The sequence below is a fragment of the Macrotis lagotis genome, chromosome 3 (genome assembly GCF_037893015.1).
Source record: "Macrotis lagotis isolate mMagLag1 chromosome 3, bilby.v1.9.chrom.fasta, whole genome shotgun sequence".
Classification (NCBI taxonomy): domain Eukaryota; kingdom Metazoa; phylum Chordata; class Mammalia; order Peramelemorphia; family Peramelidae; genus Macrotis; species Macrotis lagotis.
In genome coordinates this window covers 211,058,607-211,073,303 of record NC_133660.1, presented here as the reverse complement: position 1 = coordinate 211,073,303, position 14,697 = coordinate 211,058,607, and the positions used below count along the sequence as shown (strand labels likewise).

Here is a 14,697-nt window from a genome sequence, read left to right as displayed (position 1 = left end):
TTGATAGGTGGCAGAGCTGGGATTCCAGGGCCTGAGCTTTGGTTCCAAATGTAATGCTCTAGTTATCAGGCCACACCCATAATGATCATCTCAAGAGAGCAGATGAACTCAATAAAGAGACCTTCAAGTTCTGGCAGGAAAGTAGGATGTCTCTCTAGGAGGATTTACTGGGAATCATGCAGGGCTGTGGAAAGCAAGACTCCTGGTAGTTGTTTTTTTTTTCCTGATATCTTTAAACTAAGCCCGCTGCTTTCTGGGCAGCATCAATCTAGTGTTCACTGTCAGGAAGAAGGAAAGACTTCGTCTGAATCCAGGGAAGGGCCTCAGCAAGATGAGACACTATTGCATTCATACAGCAGGAAGAACAATAACTTGGAAAGAAGAGCAGATCTAGCCCCAGCTCTGCCACAAGCTCATGATGTGACCTGGGTCTCACTGATACTGGAACTTGAAGGTTTAGAATATACTTTCCTTATGTCCATGCTGTGAGATGTGTAGGAAACAGGCTTAAGAGCGACCTGCTAGTAGTTACAACTTAAGTCCTGGGGCTAAGCAATGACCCATGTCTCCAAGTCCAAGCCCAACCCCCATCTACCACACTGCATCTGAGTGTTAAATAATCACCTCTAGGTCTCTTTCAGCTCTGAGGTTTTTATGGTCTATGACTCTCAGAGCCTCAGTGTTCAGAGTTTAAATTTAATGAAGAATTATTTGGAGAAAGGGGACAGTGGGGAGGTAGACCAAAAAAGACTTTGAAACTTCTTGGTGACAAAACCATAAACATTTTTCATTTCATAAGAAAATAGATTCTTCCCTCCCTCTTTTGTGGGTGGGGGAGTGTTAAAGAGTTATTACAAGATGGATCCTTTTTTCCTCTGAGAGTATAGGGCCCCATACACAGCAACACAATATCCCTATTGGGAACCTGAAATAACATGAATCCAAATTCAGCAGCTGGAAAAAATTCATTTTCCAAAACCCAGGTTTTTGCCTTTGAACTCAGGGCTATTTTAACCACATTGCAAGGGTGCATGGGATAATGGAAAGAATGAAGTGGGAGTTAGAAAGCCTGGGTTCAAATACTTGCTCTGACACTCCTTAGCTCTGGGACCCTGGACAATTTACAGTGAGCTTTATTTTCCCATCTATTAAAACAGGGATAGTAAGTGTCCCATCTAGCAGACAAGCTTGTTGGGAGGATCCAATGAGATTAAAGTGCTACAGAGATAAAAGTATTTTCTTTACAATAAAAAGTCAGCTACAAGAAACTTTCAACACAGCTAATCCAATCCCTCATTTTTCAAATAAGGGAACTGGGTTGCCACACAGCTAGTTAGTGTCAATGGCAAGACCAGAATCCAGGTCTCCTGGGTTACTTCTGGCAACCCTCTGAGGATGTGGGTCAGAAGGGCCCATCCTCCACTGCTGCCTTGACATGAAGCTAGTCACGCACAGTGCAGAAAGAGAATCAACTTCTCATTCATTTCCAAGATCACACTTTTTAGCTCAAACTTTGCCCCACCAGCTGCAGGAATTCACCCATGTTTAACATTTGTATTTCTTACTTAATTAAAAAAAATAATATCCCGAGTCATGATACTTTATACTTACTTTAATTTCTGCACTGAAAAGAGGGGGAAAAAGGTGAAAATTACCATAGATTAGCTTACAGTGATTTCATCTTTGTGCCCTTGAAGAAAAAGGCAAAGGAAAGACATTGAAATGGGGACCAACACATCGCATAGTCCAAAAGATAACAAGGTTTCTAAAAATCCAAAGATGATGCCATTATTATTAACAGGCATCAATTTAAGTACATGGCGGGGGGAATCATGTTTGCATCTTTAAAATGAAGCACAAAACCTGATGTGAAATACATAAAACATTTATTAACGTAAATACATTTATTTACGTATGTACCCCATCTGTGAAGGAGGAAGGAATTTTGAGGCCGAACTTAGGTGCAGGCTATCTCAGCCATAGAAAGCACCTGGCCAAGTCTGGGTCATAACAAATACTACTGAGTTAGCACAGAAATGTTCTGTAAGTCGATGGGCAAAATATGAGGAAGACTGCTCTCCTGGAGTTAGACTGCCAGTGTGCATGTCTGTCTGGCAGCTAAAAGTACTGAGAATAAGCGCTCCCCCTTTAAAACTAGGCCTCGCTGGGTTACTGTTCCTTCTGGAATGTTCAGCACAATAAAGTTTGGGTCTTTTTTTATTTACCCCAAGCTCCAGATATAATTTAAGTGCTTCTTCTTGTCTTTTTTTTTTAAATGTGCAAACTGTTACTGGCTAAAGCTTTCGAAATACATTAACAGATATGAACACCCTGTAAAGATAGGAGGATAATGATTAATTCTTGTCACCCGCTCCCCTTCCTCTTCTCCCACATTTTAGGGGCACTGGAAGGTAGAGAGGGCAAGTAGGGAGGCATTACAGAAATTAAGGACATTTCCCGCTGCAGTAATTCTAAGTCCCTGATTCGGTCCTTCCAAAGAGAGGGCTTGGTGGTTGGGGGTCCCTAGTAGGAGATTGTCCACTCTTTGACAGAGGCATCGTGGGAGGTTGTGACCAGCGTGTGTTCATCCAGCCAAGCCAAGCTGCTGACGTGATGTAACCTATGGGCATCTAGGAAAAGGAGAATCTTGTTTTAGGGAAGGAAGCAAATCCAGAGGCCCTACTACTGAGCCTACACTGTTTCATTCAGTGATCCTGGCAGCCCACATTTCTCTAGGTTCATATTCCTGCAGTAAACCTGGGAGGAAGGTCAAACAATGATCTATGAACCCTATAAAATGTGGTTGATAGATTGTGCTGAGTATTAAGTAAATATATTTGTAAAGTCATGTGCAAATCTCCCAGTGTTGGTTAGCTATAGAAATGCTGAGGATTACTATATAAAGGGTTTTTTCCTTTTTACTTCTGAATGCCTGTCTTTTTTTTAAGTCAATGGGGTTAAGTGACTTGCCCAGGATCACACAGCTAAGTAAATGTCTGAGGCTGGATTTGAACCTCCAGGGCCAGTGCTCTAATCCACTGCACAACCTAGCTGCCCCTGAAAGAATTCTCTTGGCTTACAAACAAGAGTATGATCTGAGAACTGCTGCAGATGGATATGTGTCTGGGAAAAGTCGAGATGATCCTGGCATGGAGAAAGGTAAGCGTCTCTTGGACTCAGTTTCCCTATTGTATAATTTCCTTGACTGAACAAGACTGTTTTCCACCTATTATACCTTGTGAATAAGATGGAACTTTGTTCTATGATTGGCCCTTCTGAATAGTAAATATGACTCACTCAAAATCTAACAAAACTAAAGGTGCTTTATTCTATTATTCCTCTATTCAGTCATTCTGTGATCTTAAGTTCAGTCCTAGAGAATTTAGCCTTGATGCAGTTTCACTATGTCCTGGCTTCTTCCTTTCACAACAAATTTCTCTAACCACGGCAAATTATAATTTTTTTTTTTAATACAACGAATCTTATTTCTGTAATCTCCAGAGCACCTTTGTACAGGTATAACAGTATGCAAGAATAAAGATCTTACTATTTTCAATCTAAACTGGTAGGCAATTGTATTATCTTAAGCAACTAAGTAAATGAGCTCTTGGGTTTGCCCCTCCCTTGCTAGTAGTTATGATCTAAGAATAACATCCTCCTAAGAGTAGGAGGAAGGAAGAGGAATTAAGACAAAATGAAAAATCTTCTAAAATGACAAAGATGTAGAAATTTTTTTTTAAAACTAAATGCAATAGTTGAAAAAACAGGATCAGATTGTTTCCTCTAAGACCTAAAATGTATAAATGCATAAAATTAACATCTAAATATTTCTAATGGGAATAAGTTTTAAAAATTGGATTAAGAATTATACATGTAAAATTGATTTATAATTGTGGAGTGAAATTATTTTCCTATTTTAAATATTTGATAATTTTAAGAAACAGAATAGTCCATTTTATAAACCAGGCCCTTACAGATTCTTTTTTAAGGTTTTTTTCCTTCAGCCTGTTGTTGGCAGTAATTATATTAGGTACAGGGTTTAGGTAAAGATAAAAATAGCAGGTGGTATGTTACAGTTCAAATTCTCTTAAGTTTCAAATGAACTGTGTTCTTGACATGTTCTTAAAACTCTATTTGCTAATAAAATCAGAATCATAAGATTTTAGCTTGTCTTTTACTACATGTACTCATTATTGGAAAAGCAAATTTAGGAGTTTATATTGCTTAATTGTACTGAGTAGTCTTGTTACTGGCAGATTTAAGTAAAAATTATGTAGAATTCTCTGCAAGTGATTTAGAATCAGAGAAGCAAATATATTTTGGAGGTAGCCCCTTCAGAGTGGCCTTGAAAAATGAGGTCTATTCCAGAATGTTCAAGAGAGACTACATGGGACATCTGGGACCGAAGCTGAAATGTTCTGATTAAATGGACATTAGGAGTGGGTGTCTAGGATACAAGAAAACTTGATGTTAGTTAATACCGATGATTATTACTATATTACTTTAACTTTTTGTTTCATGGTATTTTGTGTTGCCGAGTTATCTTGGTTACTTTGGGTGACATGCAACTCCTTGTCAAATTAATCCTTGTCTCTCATGTGAAACTGGGAAGTTGGTTCAGGCTTCAAGTAAATCCAATTCCTCCCTTCAGATGGAGCTAGGCTTTGCAAAATGGCTTGGTTTTAGATATTCTTACTGCAACTCAGGGAAGGGCTTGTGCTATAATTATTCAATCTTGCTCTTACAATAACTAGTCAGGTGAAATTGTGACAAGACTACATATGATCTAATGAATTTTTAGTAGAATTACAACTTATCTCTTCCAAATGAGCCCTGCTGGAATCTTTCTTGGGTTTTTTGGCTGCAGGGAAATGTTCTGTTAGCCACTTTTGGTAAATAGGCTCTTACTGCCTTCAGATTTATTATTCTTTTTATACTATGCCTTGATGTTAAATCTTGTTCTAGACTGGCCCTAGAAAGCTTATGTATTGTGCACTGCTTATAATGACTACTAAAAATCTTGTAGAATTACTTAGCTTATAGATGAGTGATCCATGGGAGATGTCTCTCATAGATCAAAGATGGGATTGAGAAAATTAAATTGATTTCATTTTGTTATTGATTCTATTATTTACCAACCACTGATATTTTGTATAACTGTTTAAGTAAAATTTCTTTGAGAACATTGTAGAAGTTCAGTCATTTAAAAAAAATCACTATTCTACATTTTTGTCAAGGATACCTGTCATCCTTACAAAGATGTAAGTGAACATCATTAGCCTGACAAAGAAAACCTCATCCCCTCCACCAAGAGAAGCCAGATATCTCAATCCCTTGTCCTGAGTATGTACTATTCTATTTTAACCCATTTTCCCCAAGGAGTCTTGTAAACCCTGCCAGGGGTCTTTTAGCTTGCTGAGGAGGCTCATGACCTTTCTTATTGGTATGTATCATCATTATTGGTAATTGCTAGCCTATGAACATGTTCAGAACTTTGTTGCTTCAGTTTACATTAGAATCAATACACTATAATGAATAGTTTTACTAAGAATTTAGTTACCACTTCTATATCACTTGTTATACAAGTGGCTTTTAGTCCAAGAATTACAATGCCCCCAATTCATGAATATGTCAGTCAGCTTGTACTGGCATGAGATATTATTGTTAAATTTTTAATAAGAGCATCTACACCTCAGAAATCATCAAATACTATAATTCATGAATTGATGTTTTGACTGAACAATGAAGTTCAATTTGGACAATGATAATGAAGGAGAAAATGTTAATAGTGAGGAGTAAACTATGCTGGGGTTTTTTGAGATCTGGTTGTTAAATATTAACCAGCACAACCCTTCCCACACCACCTATCCCACTGGTAGGTGTCCCTGTTGATTGTACACAATTTACCTTGGATCTTGACTCGAGTTTCTGGGTCACTCAGGGTCCAAACATAGACCATCATGTCCATGCCCCCTGAAGCAAAATGTTCATTGTCTGGCGACCAGGCGATGCAGACAATTTTTGCATGATGTCCATAAAATACATTGTTCTCCTACATAAGGAAAAATAAATATGACTTAGAAAACCATGCACAGGACTTGACTAAGTCCTAGAAAATCTCAAGGCCCATAATTTAGGAACTTGAAACATACCACAGCTTAGATACAGGATTTCAGTGGCCAAAACCATTTGGCCCAATCTTTGGATTAGCAAATAACCTAGTAGCTTTGGAGCCAAAGGACCTGGGATCAAAACCTAGGCCTGTTAATTCCAGAATGGGTGACCATGGGCAAGTCAGGTCATCTCTCCTCAGGGCCTTGATCTGCTCTACCTGTAAAATGTAGAAGGCTGAACCAGATGATCTCCAGGGCCCTTTTCCAGCTCTTAACATTTCAGGATCCTATCTGATTACCTACAAACTGAAACTTGCTTATTATGTCATTGATATTACCAGAATATCTAATACTATTATCTCTCTCTCATTCCTTGAGGATAGGGAATTGTTCTCCTGTGACTGTTAGACATTCATTTACTCAACTGTCAGACACTTAAGTGTCTTCTATAAGCAATCACTGAGCTGGGCTCTGGGGAAGACAGATAAATAAGAAACGGTCTCTAAATTACAAGGGTTTAAGTAGAGGGAAGATTCGTTCACTCAAGAAGCAATTACTACACACTTCTTTTGTATAGAACAGTGGGTAAGGTGTGATGGTAAAAAATGGAAAGATACACGTTATATTCTCTATATTCTACTCTCTACTATATACTCTAGACTACTTCAAGAGTCTAAGATCTGGGGGGTAAGGGTGGGGAAGAGATATTTGTTTAAGAAACATTTCCCAAAGGTCTCTTTTGCTGGGTACTGAGTGAAGTGCTTTGTGGTGGGAAACAATTCTGTTACAGTGAACTGGGGGGGGGGGGGGGGGGAAGCAAGGGATACATGTCATTTTAATGCAAATAAGAAGTCCTTACAAAAGAGGACAAAGTGCTAAGATCAGATGAAATGGAGAGCAGGTGCTAGCAATTGCTGAATTGAACCTGTGAACCTGTAACCCTGGCCAAGCATGGGCTGAATACAGTCTGGTAAAGGGCATGGTATCTATTCTCCTGAACTAGAGGAGGCAACCCATTCCAATACCATCTGTTTTCAGCACCCAGAAAGAGGGAAAAGAAAGACCACCCCCACTGGCCATCCCTTACCGAGTAACCGTCAGCTACACTGAAGACTGTGACCACTTTACTGGCATCACAAACAGCTAGGAAAGCACCGTCGTGGGAGTAGGCCAAGTCTGTCACTGGTCCCTTGGCCTCGAGAAGCTTATCTTCATGTTTCAGTGTAGTTCCCTGGAGTGAGTACAGGCGGACATTTCCATCCTAAAGGTGAGTTAACAGAGAGGATGGTATTGAACAAAGAAAATGATTCTCTAGTCCAGATTTTGGTAGAGATAAGAGTGGAGAAAGAAGGGGACTGGGGCAAAGAAAAAAGGGGCAGGAATCCTAATGGCAGTCAAGCTCACACTGAGTCCAACAGTATACAGATCTGCTCCTGGACTAGCAGATAATCAGAAAGCTCAGGGTTTCTGTTGTTCTGCAGTTTATAAATATTTTCTTCACAACCCAATGAGGTAAATCATGCAAGGGCCGAGTCTATTTTACAGTAAAGAAGTGGCTTCCAAGGTAATAAAAACAAGAGTGATCATTTAGAGAGAACTTCAGACATACGATCTCATTAGATCCTCACAAGAAACCCTGGGGAGGTAGCATTACCTCCACCAACCATATGGATGAGAAAACCGAGACAGACACAAGGGAGCCAATATGGACAGGATCAGGGACCTACATAGCCGAGGCTGGATTTGAACTCAGATCTTTTAGGCTTTAGTGCTCGATGCACTGTGTTGTTTACATGTCAATGGTAAAATGAAGACTCTACTCCAAATTCCCATTTGGTCATGGATGTAAGGACCCACAGAAAATGAAACTAGGCTTCTAGTAATCAATAATGAAAGAAAGACAAACACAGGCAGCCAGCATTCAGTCAAAAACAGTCTAAGGCCTGTAGTCCAGCTTGTCCCACCCGGCAGTGTTTGCCACCTGGTATGGGGCAAACAGGTAAAAATCATTCTCTCCTTAACCATTTAAATAAAAAGTAATCTCTTTCTGAGAAAGGAAAACCAGTCAGAAGAATTGATTTTAGAACTGTCTTGGTCAGATAGGTGGCCTTCAGGCCTTTACCCACCTTCTTTAAGCAGTAATTCCCATCTAAAAAAATGGGAATGCTTTCATTACAGGTTTGCTGAGAAGCTGAAATGAGAATGTAGATGGAATGTAATAAAATTCTAACTTTATTAATTTCTCCAACTAAGACCCACATTCCTTGCTTTAGACAAGAGGACTTTTCACTGCTTTCAGGGTGGGGAGCTTCAGTCGCTAGATATCAATTTATTCATCTACTAGATGCCATTTCCATTCTCACTTCTCACCAGTGATAAGACCTTTCCCCTACAACCTGGAAAACTACCTCCCTACTTAGCTCATCCCCTGAAGACCCCATCTCAATAGCTTCCCACCTTTATGAAGAATTCCTCTAGTCTAAGATTCACCCCTTTCTGACTCCCTCTGGCAAGGCTGGACCACATAACAGGCTCTCCAGATAGACCTCTGGGCATCGCCTTTCCTTACCTCCATGCAACTGAAGCCAGTTTGATTGAGAAAAGAATGAGAAGGGAACAGATGCTTGGCAGTTACAATCCAAAATATGTGTTGAGCTCCTTGGGTCAGAGTAAGTTGTGCAAAGGAAGTTTTTAAGCATATAAGACTGAAAGGGTGAAGGATACATAAAGGGGTAATCTCATATGTTGCTGTACAAAGGGGTACTAAAATCATAGGAATCTAGATCCAGGGCAATTCCCATCACTCATCAAGCCAGAAGTTTAATTACCTCTACTGAGCATATTAATGCTATAAACAAGCTTGCCAAGAGTGGGAGAATTGACTAACCTGTTTATAACAACTGTACTTTCAAAAAGGAGCCTCCAGAGTCTTTCTTTAAAACTCGGCAGTCAGTCTGCCAGTATGTGTGTATTTGATGCTTATCTGTTCATTAATACCAAGTTGGGCACAAGACTCCAATATCTCATTAGCTTTAATCTCTAGCTGAAGTTAATGCTGGAAATAAAAATTGCATTTCTCTAAAAGACAAATTTAGAGTTTTAATTCCCTTGTCCAATTTAATCTGATGGAACCCTGGGATTTCGCCCCTTTTTGAACATAACCTGCTCCCACCTTAATTCTCTATTCACTATGTTGCAGGGGTGACCTTACGTCTTGAAAGGCTGGGCCAGGCCAATCCAAGTTCTGGGTTAAAGGTGGAAAGACTCAAGGCAGAAACTGACCTCCTCCTAAGGCGTTCTGGTCAGGAAACTACCAAGGTGTGGAAGGCATGGAAGCTCTATCCAAACCCATCAAAGGAAATCATATCTCCCTTAGGTAAAGGGACTTCAGAGATGATAACCAAGTCCAATTGTCTTCACTTTTCAAAGTAGTGATGACATGTGTGAATGATGGCAAAGAGAGAATCTGGGGGGGCTAAAGAATGGGAAAGAGGAAGCAAGCAGGAAAACTGGCCCCAAATGGCTCTAGACAATATAAATGCAGTGCCCATTCAGACAGATGGATTGATGGACTGGACTGGGAGGCACATTACCTAGAAATTTAATTAAAGAGCTCAGACTAACCTCTAAATCCCTTCTAACTCTAGATCTAACGTTCAAATTTATCTCCCTGGAGAGAACTAAAAGTGGGTATGAGTTCCAAAGCCAAGGAAAAGGAGAGAGTGCACCAAGATTATACTTGGAATAAAAAAAAAAAAGGAGAGTATTGAATTACTCTGGCTCAATTCTATCACCAAGCATCTGAGAGTATACTTGAATAAAGAGCAGCTAGGATGTGGAAATAATGCTCCTGGAACCAGAAAGATCCAAGTTCAAATCTGGCCTCAGAAACGTCCTAGCTGTGGGACCCTAAGCAAGTCACTTCCCCTATTTGCTTCAGTTTCCTCCTAAAATGGGAATGATAATAACAGTCCCTACACTCTTTGGCTGTTGTGAGGAGCAAACAAGACAATAAATATGAAGGCTTTAACACTGTAAAATAATATAAATATAAGTTATAATCAATCACATCTCTGTTAAATGTTTCCCCATCAAAGGTCAACAAACATTGACTTAGCACTTCTGACAATTTATAAAGGGCAGAAGATTGTAAGGAGACGGATGGTCAAGGTAAACAAAGACTCTTACTGCTCCGCCCACGGCTGCAGTGCTTCCTGAGGGGTGCACAGCTACCACTTCTGGTTCATAGCCGGGATCATCAATAGTGAAGCATTTCTTCTGATCCTTCATTAAGACAATCTACAGGGAAAAAATATGAAGTCAAGTGTTTTCTCATTTAGTTCCAACTGAGTTCAACCACAAGACCAATGAATCTTGGCAGAAAACCTAAACTAAACCACCTTTTCAAATCGATGTCAAACCTTTTTATTTTCCTAAAAGAGGAGGAACCCAGGAAACCTAATTCCAAGTCCAAATATATCACACTTCCCTCTCCACTGCCTCTTAAGGAAGTAACCAACCCTAGTACTTACTGGCTATCTACTACACACCAGGGGCCAGATGGTAGAGATACAGGAAAAAAAAAAGGAGACAGCTCTTTCCCTTCAAGAAGTTACAATCAATTGTAAACAAGAACCATTTTCAAATAACTAAGGAGTAAACCTTTTAGCATCTCCCATACCCACAAAGATGCAACCCAGAAGACAGTGGAGACTGAAGAGACTTGAACTGAGAATCAGGGGCTGGGGTGAGCATCTTGTTCTGTTCACTATCTTTGTGACCTAATCAAAGTTTCTTCTCCTCTTTGAGTCTGCAGATACTTCTTTTTATCAACTACTGATACATAAAGAGGGCTTTTAAGTTTTCAAAGAATTTTACAAACTCGAACTCATCTGAGCCTCATGACAACTCCAAAGAGAACACCTCAAGTACTGCTAGTCCACGGATGAGGGAAAACCTGGGGTTCAGAGAGGTCACATGCAGAGGGACTAAGTTTTAAAATATAATGCTATCTATATTTTAATTAAATATTACCCAATTACATCTTAATCTGAGGAGGATTGTGCTTGGTTATCTCAGGGGTATGTGACTTTGATCACCCCAGCTAGTGAGGTTGAGATTTAAGATTTGAACCTAGCTTTTCCCCATTTCAAGTACATCACTCAGTCTGCTGTCACAGTGCTCTGATCTGAAAGGTCCAGACTAGCCCAGGGGTTCTTTATCTGGGGAAGTTCATTAAGTTAAAAAAAAAAAATTGTAACCTTGGCAAGACAGCTGGTTTCCTTTGTCATCTTCTGTATTTTATTTTATGCATTTAGAAGTATTTTTCTGAGGTGGCATTCATGGTCTTAAGATCCCCCTGGACTTCATGAATCTGGCCCCCTCCCAACTCTACTGGAAACTCAGTCTTCCCCCTCCCAACTTAGAAAGTTCTTAATTTTCCCTCCATTTAAAAATTAGATGATCTCATTTTGTATCGTGGTTAATTGCTTTATTATAATTAATTGGTCTTATTTGATTGTTTTTATGTATAATATTCAGTTATTATTAACTACCATGTGCTTTATGTTATGATTGTGCTAAATCTTCAGGCAAGCAGGAAGATGATTAGAGTCTATATATTCCTTTTCTATATGACTGGACTGAATATATACATGCTATATCTAATATATATGTAAATGTGATATGTGTTTACACATATGTAAACACACACATATGTGCATATAGGCATAAACCCCTGTGTGTGTATGCGTCTCTCCCTGACTTCACTTTCCTAAAAGCCAGCTGCAGACGCAGATTTCCCCACCAACTTTGAAATAGAAACCACTCTCAAACTACTGTGTTCTAAATTGGCACTTTTCCTGGGGAGGAAGGATGGATGCCTGAAGACAGGCTGATTGCAGCCCTCAATTTAAATGACTTCAAAACCAGGCTTTCTAAAATACTGATGGCTCATTCTGGGGCAATGCTGATCAGGAGCCCAGACTGATCCATAAGCTGTTCAGGACTTAGGGTCAGAATAAGGGAGCAGCTATCTTCCCTCTTGACCAAACCAAACTTCAGAGTTAGAACACCATTCAGATCCAAGCCTGGAGAAAGAATTCCCATCTTTAATACATGACAAAAGAGGCATCTAGCCTTTCCTTGAATTCCCCAGTAAGGGTTAACCCAAGGGAGCCACTCCACTTTTGGAAGGCTCTAATATCAAGCTCCTATTTTCCTAGATTAAGGAGCAGGGCTAAGATTTGAACCTGTTGGCTGACTACAAATGCAGTGTTCCTTCTCCTACTTAACAATTACCCTATGGCAGTATCTGCTACAGAGGGGAAAATTCAGCCTAATGTGAATCATCTTGGGCTTCCTTCAAAGGGCCTTGGAACAGAGGTTCCCAATTTTGGGGGGTACATGACCCCTGGGCTGTCAGTTTGTATTAAAAATGAAAGGAACATTTTACCCACTTTATCATGTACATAAATTAGATTCCTTCTGAACCAACTAAAGAGCACTGAGCTGCATACAATAATTTAAACAGTTTTTTATAACTTCAGTGACTGCAAATCATTTAAAAAAAATTAAAATTCAAGTTAATTTAAATTTAATAAAATTCATAATACATAGGGCAGACAGACAGAAACACACACCCTCTCTTTCCCTGTCCCTATGTTTTAGGTTGTAAAACTTTGTTTTAGAAGTACCTGATAATATGGTGGCTTTACCTTTTGGACAACCCCAAGTAAGGATCTAAAGGATAGCATCCTAGTAAGGTTTCTCTCTCTCTCAGTCTCTGTCTCTCTCTCATATGATCTTTCTAAGGAAGGAATCCCTGCTGAAAAGAACCCTGGATTAAGACTTACCTGTCCAATACATACAACTACTGCATAGCCTCCAGGCCCAACGGCTACACATTTTGGTTGAATATCCAGCTTTACTACACTCTGTCCACTGTGAAAAACAGAAAAGAAGAAAAAAACAGTTATCTGTTTCCATTTTTAAATCACTCCAGTGTTGCCATTTAAATCTTAGGCTATTATAATCTACACTTTGAAAATCCAAGGGAAAAGATATTATAGTAAAGCTTCCTAATTAACTGCAAAATGGGGAAGATAGTTTAATTAGGTTGAGTGTGGTGATCCTGCAAAGCACAGGCATGAATGATCTGACCATGTGCAGAAAACTGCACCAAGACTTAATTTTTCATCAGAATGGTGCAATGACGGTAATGCATTTGGAAATTACCTCAGGTCATACCCTTGCACAAACAAATCCTTGCATAGGAAGGTAACTAACTTGATGTGACAGGGACTTACATAAACAACCACAAAAAATTCACATATGCAATCCTGGTTCCTTTTCAATAAGGCTAAAATAAAGAGTTATTCCAAATAATATTCCTAGGGGCCCAGGTGATGAATTTGTCATTCTTTAAGTATTCTTTAAGAAAACAAAAGCTACCCATCATTAATCCTCTCATTTTTTTTACATCTTTGCCTTACTTCCTTTATTGCAAGTCTTTGAGCAAGAGATGGTCCTGCTCATCATGAAAGTCAGCCCCTCTCCTTCTAACCTCCCCAGAGCATCTTATTCCATCTGTATCCATCCCCTAATTCCATTCCTTCCTTCCTGCCTCTAATTATGCTTGGACCTTGAAAAAAGAAAGTGTTTCCCCTATTTTTAAGCATATTCAACTTTTCCTTTATAACAAGCTTAAAATTTACCTCTGTCATGTACATTTTTGAACTCGGGAAGATGAGTCTTCTTGACTCCAGGGCTGGCACTGTATCCACTGTGTGACAGGTGACACTCTCTTTAAAAACCAACAGTTACCACATCTCTTCCTCATCAAGTCTCTTCTCTAGGTTAAATATCTACCATCCCTTCAGCACCCCATCCAATCACATGTTCACCAGTCCCCTTGCCATCCTGCTTGTCCTTCCTAAAATGGAGCACCCAAAATTGAACTCCAGAGTAGAATGGGACACTACTATCCTCTGGATTCTATGCCTTTTTATTATTTTTTTTCTGGATCTATTGTGTAAGTAGTTTAAAGGTCTACCCCCCCCAATGCAATTAGGTATTTTCTCAGCAATGTATGGTTTTAGAGAACTGAATAAGGTGCTGAGAAGTCAAGTGATATGTCCAGCATCATACATAACGAGGTGCCAGAGATATAACTGGTTGTCCTAATTCTAAAGCCAACTTTCTCCTTTCAGCCTTCCATGTCTCACATCTATCTTCCACCAAGTCCCCTTTTATAACTTAGTTCAAGGGTCAACAAATCAGCCTGTAATTTTGTTGCCTGCTTTTACATGATTAGCAAGTTCAGAATGCTTTTTTCATTTTAAAATAAAATTCTAACTAAAAAATAATTCTGAGCTCATTGGCAGAAGGCTAGATTGGGCTCTGGGGTCAAAGCATGCTGAGCCCTGTCTTGAGTCAACAGACAATGGTCCATTTGGATTATTCTTTGCTTCTGGTCCGTCATTCATCCAATCATGACATAAATTACAGACATGAAGCTTTTCCTTTGTTAATGTCTTTCTCTTGCATGACACAAATGTATATATAGCTGTGTGCATCCAAACAG

At 39.4% G+C, this 14,697-nt stretch overlaps 1 protein-coding gene across 1 annotated transcript in view; it reads right to left on the bottom strand.

The window, feature by feature from the left end:
• Positions 1 to 1,869: 1,869 nt before the first annotated feature.
• Positions 1,870 to 14,697, bottom strand: part of WDR1 (WD repeat domain 1) — a 51,286-nt gene continuing 38,458 nt past the window's right edge. The window contains exons 11-15 of the mRNA XM_074229792.1: positions 12,968 to 13,055; positions 10,302 to 10,412; positions 7,201 to 7,374; positions 5,908 to 6,052; positions 1,870 to 2,630 (exon numbers count right to left, since the gene is read on the bottom strand). Of these exons, the coding sequence (XP_074085893.1) occupies positions 2,524 to 2,630; positions 5,908 to 6,052; positions 7,201 to 7,374; positions 10,302 to 10,412; positions 12,968 to 13,055 (625 nt within the window). The 3' untranslated portion in view covers positions 1,870 to 2,523. The remainder of the gene's footprint in view (positions 2,631 to 5,907; positions 6,053 to 7,200; positions 7,375 to 10,301; positions 10,413 to 12,967; positions 13,056 to 14,697) is intronic.